Below are 6,462 nucleotides of genomic sequence, written 5' to 3' on the forward strand. Positions count from 1 at the left end.
AACTATAGACATGATATTTTCTCTGTCAACCCCAGGAAAAATGCAGAGAGCAAAACTGACCATTGTACATCACCTTTGTCGATTTAACCAAAGCATTTGACAGTCAGCCAGCAGAGCAGGTCTATTTACAATGCTAGAAAAGATAACCCACCAACCCTGTTAAATCTTATATGTTCATTCCATGACATGAGAACTGTCCAGTTTGACAGGTCAACTTCGGACAGCTTTGAGAAGAAAAGTGGAGTAAAGCAAGGATGTGTTCTTGTCCCTATGCTCTTTGGAATCTTTTTCTCAGTAGTCCTGAACTGCACATTTAAGGACATGAAAGATGGAGTGTATCTCCACAAAAGATCAGACAGGAAACTCTTCAACCCTGTCATGACTTAAGTCAAAGACTAAAGTCAAAAAGTTACACTATCCCTTTACCATTAAAAAAAAAAAAAAAAAAAAAAGTGAATCGGAATCTGGTTCAGTGTTGAGAAGTTTAGTATGAAACATATATTCTCCTTTTAATCTCAAGTACTGAATATGTAGATACAAACAATAGAAACAGTGACTGCAACAAAAACAAAACCCACTACACTCCTGGATTCAGCAACATCTCCAAGACCTGCAGAGGATGTGTGCCACTACAGCCATTTTAAATGGTTTTTTATTCTAATACAACAATATATGGCCCCCATCTTGCTAGCATTTAGACTGAGAGAAACCTGTTTCTCTTTATGCATGTGAGCAACCACACAATGAGACTACTTGTGTGCATAATGGGAAGCATGTGCCTAAATGGTTGCAGGAGCGGGGTCTGCAACTCCACAATAATCCTGTGTTGTTTATTACACATACTTGTGTTAGCCTTTAGATGGTTACTGGGTTGTTTTCTCTAGAGGATAAAGTGTACCAGTGGTGTTTGTTTGGTTATCCTCACTCCCTCCTTTCCCTGCTCCAGGACAGGAAAGTGCTAGCAGCTTTGGCTCGCAGGTTGGCAGGAAATTTAAAACGGCAGTGAGCCGCTGTTTGGACCAACCCCAAAACATTTTTTTCATTGATACAAGAGCCTATTTAAGGTGGGAGTCCACTTGTCAAACTTAGGTTTCAGTGGAGTCTATCAGTAGTTGTGAAACCATTAACATTTATTGACATACTCTCCACAATGAAGATGCTGCTGAGTTTGGTTGTTCTGCTCTCTATTTTTCTGTTGATTAGTTCAGCTCCTCCAACCTGCTACTCAAGGATTCTGTCTTTGAGCAGAGAAATCATGGCATCATTTAAGAATTTACAGAACACTGAACCTGTGGTGAGTTGATCTAAAAACACTACTTAGATTGTTGCTTTTGAAACAAATCTCCCTAGGGGAAAAAAATTGCAATGTCTCTATTCTTTACTACAGGACCCCTGTGTGGAGATGCTGCCCATGCTCTACTTGGACATACATGTAAGTTTACACTATTCTTTCTTTACAACCATGAATTAAAAGCAGCACTTTTTTCATTAGCAAGTATGGGATCTACTTGGAGTATGGATTGAAGCTTTTTTGAAAATTTAACTAGACTAGAGAGAAACAGTGAAAAGCAGCACTGTAGGATCTCATGTAAAAATAAAGATGTTTTTCTTGTTTATAATTGTGGAAATTATTAAAACCACCATTTAAGTGAGTAACGTTTGTATATTTCTTGGAATATTACCAGCATGTAATGTGTGCATGGGAATGCATGAGAATAGTGAAAAGGTCAAAAGCAGAATCAAGACTCTTGTCTTCTTTCCACATGTGGCATATCTAGTTCATTCAAATTGCTATTTTAATGAATTCAAGTGGAGGAGTGCATTGCTGAGTTTCTCTTTTTTAATCAGCTATCACTTCTTGAGCTCTCTGAAAGTTTTCCATAGGAGACAAAATAATGGCAGCGATAATAATAAATGCATGTCCATCCACCACAAAGGATGCGTGTGACATTCTTTTGTGCAAGCACCTTAAATTCCAGTGCTAAGCAGTAGAATATGCCGTGTTAGGCTTTCTTCACAAACAACTGGGAAAAACCTTAAGTTTTGTTGGAGGCAGCATAATCTAATGAAGTCAGTAAAGGGCTGAGACCCAAGAACTCCTGGGTTCTACTCCCAGCTTTGCCACTGACTCACTGCATGGCAAAGTGCAAGTAATTTAGCTTCGGTGCCTCAGTTTCTCTGTTTTCAAAATGGGGACAGTAATAATTTATTCACCTGCTTTACAGGAACATTGTGAAATTAGTTTACATTGTCAAAATACTGCACAAATGTTAAGTGCTATGAACAAAGTTCCACCTGACTTACACCACTGTGCAGTGGGAGTGAGGCAAATTATGACAGAGGTCTTGGTTATTGTATATTGTAACAAACTCAGGTGCTCCTATTGAAGGAATAGACCACATTCTCCTGCATATAATTCCACTAACTCCAGAGGGTTATGCTGGCATTATCCTCTACTAGAGAACATAAAAAGAAGCCAGTGATTGTATTGAACTATGAGAGCCAAAACTGGAGGGGGGGGGGGGGAGAGAAGGAGCGGGGGAGTCTATGCAGTTACCAAAGATGGAGCAGACAATCCTGTTATGAAATACTGATTGTTGTTTACATAATAAAGGATTTATTTTAAAAAAATCAAAACAAAAAAACCCACATGTGTACATAGAGCTGGGAGCTGTGAATTCCCATGAAAGGGAATATTTGAGAGTGGCCAATGGGTAATGCAAATCCACCAGTACTGCACAACAGTTTTACAAATCACCCTTTCCATGCCTTGCAGAATTATTGTGTGTTGACAAAACTCCGTAACTTTGTGGCATACCCTGCATGCCAAAGAGTGCCGCAAGTGAGTGCTTTGAAGGAAAAGATCCGGAGCCTGTACACCATTATGATCTCCTTCTGCAGAAGGGTATGTCAATGACCATACATTGCTACTAATACGGCTGCTTCCAGGGAGATCCAACTGCCATTGACTTCAGTGGAGTTGGATCAGGCCCCAACCTTGATATTTTCCACTGCCTTCTGCCTCCCTACTGCCCATTTATAACACTAATCATTATTCTTATTTCCCCAGGACTTAGTGTTCCTTACTGACGATTGTGATGCTTTGGAAATCCCTATCCGGTCTCCTACTGATCCCTCTGTCATTCAGAGCTAAGAGTCAGACCACAGGAAGTACCTGGGATGGTTTAAAGGAAGTCAAAAGCCACCCAAAAATGCAATCAACTACAACATTAACAACCTTGTTCTTTTTCAAGCACACCAGCCCTATTATCTCAGGCCGACCCACGTTTCTCAGCCTTGGCAGGAAATCTGCATGCCTTACATACCTAATCAAGCTGCTAGCGAAACTATGGTTAGAAAGTATTTTAGTCATTTGATGTTTTCAGTTTAGCCAAATTAGAAAGTATGTTTTTGTTTGATCAGAAATTAAACGCTGGGTTTGTTACTCTTTCATGAATAACTACATTCATACAAAGAAAAAATATATGATTTGTATTCTGACCTAGTGGTTCCTCTCTCACTTGAGGTAGGCTTGCAATTGTCTATTTTTTCTAAAGCAATTGGTAGAAGAAGTGTTAGTCTGTTGTCAGACATCTCTGTACTTGTACAGTTTATGTACATGTATGTGGATAGCTTTTAGTGTCAACCTTGTGTGTATAGAAAGTAGCCCTTTAGTCAGTGGAAATCTCAGTGAAAAACTAAATAAAAAACCCTTCTACCCAGAGAAGTCAGCATCACATCAGGTCCATTTCACGTACACACTGAAAGATATCACCCCTCTAGCTTCTTTTTCCACAATCACCCTATAACTTGGTTTTTTTCAGCATGAGCGGTTTTCAGCTTTGTTTCCATGGCAATGCAAACATTTCTGGGCCTGCACAATGAAGCCGTGCTTAGAAATGTCATCAAATGTGTTTTTAAACATTTTAGGAAACACCCATTTTTAAATGCTAACTTTTAGTACTACTAGAGTAATGTTCATTTTTAATTCTCTTTCTGTGTTACAAAAATTTAGCTTGGTGAGACAGCAGTTCAGGAAGCTTATTCAGAACTTTGAGAGATAATTGAGTCATAGAAATATAATGCTCTTTATTATATCCAATATGTGTAAGACTGGAAACACCATGAAAGCATCCCATCTAGTATGAGGGCCTTGTGGCCCTGAAATGTGTACAGGGAGTGAGCCCCTTCAACCTTGCAGATCCTGGGGACCCACTTAGAAGAAACTCTCCTGAGACCCATGGAAGTGGCAACTATACACATAGATGGTTCCTTCCTCTACTCTGTGCTGCTGGTTCCTCCTTCATGAGCCTTGATGCTGGTGGTTGGAGTGTTGTTCTCGGGTGTTATCAACTCTCATGATTTTAATTGAGAATCTCAGTGTCTGGTGTTTTCTGACAGCCCCAGCTCCTGGAGTCATGCGATTGTGAGAATCTCAAGTTTCATTTAAAAAGACATGGAAGTTCCTAGCCCCCTCCTGACTGCAGTGAAGAGCTTGGAATCATGAACCCCAAAGGCTCAAAAGTCATCAGGCAACTAAAAAGAACCCCCAAATTATCTTTTTAAAAATGTCAAGGTTTAGGGGACAGGAAAGAGCTGACATTTTTGGAACATTTGGGGTTACCCAATGCCACAGAAACTATAGTCTGTTCTCAGCTGTGACATACAGCACTTGGTTCTGATCAGGGAAGAGGGGCCATTAGAATTCTTCAGCTGCCTCTCACAGATTTACATATCATCAATAGCAGCTGCTCATGAGCAGGGGCACAATCGTGCATGGAGTTCTTGGGGAGATGGGTTGCACCTATTGGATGAGCTTCTGAGGAGGGAGAATGTTCTAGTGTTTAGAGAAAGGAACTGGAATCAGGACTCCTACATAATGTTCCAAACACAGACCTTTGTGTGACTTTGGACAAGTCAATGTACCTTCTCTGTGCCTCATTTTACTCATCTCTAAAATTAGTATAATAATATTTTCCTACCTGACAGGAGTGCTCTGAGTTTAATTAAAAGGATGGGATATTTTCAGAAAGGCAAAGTATTGAAGTATAAATCAAAATTACCATATAGATTAATGAAGATCTAAGCAGAAACAAAATATGCCTACAGAAATCAAAATGAGCTTGAGAATTCCAATAAAAACACATTGCCATAAGCAAAAAAGACTAATTCCTTTGCTTGAAGAATAAGTTTGACCTTGACTCTATTCAGGTGTGTTTAGTGTGTATTATTTACATCTCAACAGTCCCATGTGTTCTGAATAAGATTTATTTGAAAGCCATCCCGAGAACCTCTATAACCCCAGAATATCCTGTTAGACTGCATGGAATTAAGGGCCAGTAAAACACCAAGTCAGAGATGTAAAACAAGCACAATGAGAGTGAGGAGGTCCCCCTCCACCTTCATATTCTGATCTCAACCTCTTCCAATTTTTGTACGATCTGCAAATCTCTATATAGAAAGGCATCTATAATACCTTAAGGCCTTGTCTACACTAGAGAAATACAGTGTGCTAACCACCATTTCATTCCCCTGCCATGCCTGGACTACACCCTCCCCACACCCCTATGTCCACATGCGTTCCCCAAATTTCTCCTAACAGTGCACAGGCAAACCATTTGGTTTAACCTTGCTTCCAAACAAGGCTCACCATCATGTGATCTTCAACTGGTGCACTGCCAGCATGGATTGAAGTGCTGATTTAACAGCCCTAGTGGTGCAAATAGTCCTTCTCCAACCATACCACAGTACGCTGATCACTGCTTAGGTTGTTTGTCTAATGTGTTTTCTGCTCAAGCCACTTCCCTCTATGGAAAGTACTATACAACCCTTAGAACTCATTTGTAAGCAATTTGCCAGCCTCAACTTTTTTGATAGCATTGACCTAAGGTCAACTCCTTTAGCAGCAAGTGTGTTTCAGAAGAAAACTATTAGCATGCTGGCAGCAGGCCAGGCAGAGCACAAGTACTGGTGTCTCTCTGGGGCAACCAAAAAAATCAAGTCACAGCTGAACTCTGCTAGAAAAACACTCATCTATAATTAAGTGTCTGAGCACTTGGACATTTGGTTTAGCAAACAGTGCTGGGGAACTATTAAGAGCCTTACAATGCAACACAACAAGGCCCCTGATAATAATAGCCAATCCTGGGCAGAGGGGCAAACCTGCTCATTTTGGGAAGGCCTGGACTTGACCTTCTATGCAGCCTGATGTGCTACTAGACAGTATAGATGCTCCCTGTACTGCAATCCTGAGGGATGAGGAAAGGGCAGAGGAGAAGGTTTGCTCCATAGTCCAGGCACACCACTGATGAGGAGCTGGACTAGAAAATGCCTAAGAACATGCCAATACCTGGGGATCCTGAGGACAGAGCTGGATTTCCAACTAGACACAGTAGGCAAATGCCTAGGGGTACCTAAAAGTGAGTTAAATTTTTCGTTGTTTACAGACAGCATGAAAGTCAG

At 40.6% G+C, this 6,462-nt stretch overlaps 1 protein-coding gene across 1 annotated transcript; it reads left to right on the forward strand.

Annotated features, from left to right (window-relative positions):
- Positions 1 to 1,053: 1,053 nt before the first annotated feature.
- On the forward strand, positions 1,054 to 3,448 carry CYTL1 (cytokine like 1). The gene is made up of 4 exons (XM_054030518.1): positions 1,054 to 1,294; positions 1,388 to 1,432; positions 2,777 to 2,905; positions 3,071 to 3,448. The coding sequence occupies exons 1-4, from the start codon at positions 1,151 to 1,153 to the stop codon at positions 3,152 to 3,154; spliced, it is 402 nt and encodes a 133-aa protein (XP_053886493.1). The 5' UTR covers positions 1,054 to 1,150; the 3' UTR covers positions 3,155 to 3,448.
- The last annotated feature ends 3,014 nt before the right edge of the window (positions 3,449 to 6,462 follow it).

This window comes from Malaclemys terrapin, chromosome 5 (assembly GCF_027887155.1).
Source record: "Malaclemys terrapin pileata isolate rMalTer1 chromosome 5, rMalTer1.hap1, whole genome shotgun sequence".
NCBI lineage: Eukaryota > Metazoa > Chordata > Testudines > Emydidae > Malaclemys > Malaclemys terrapin.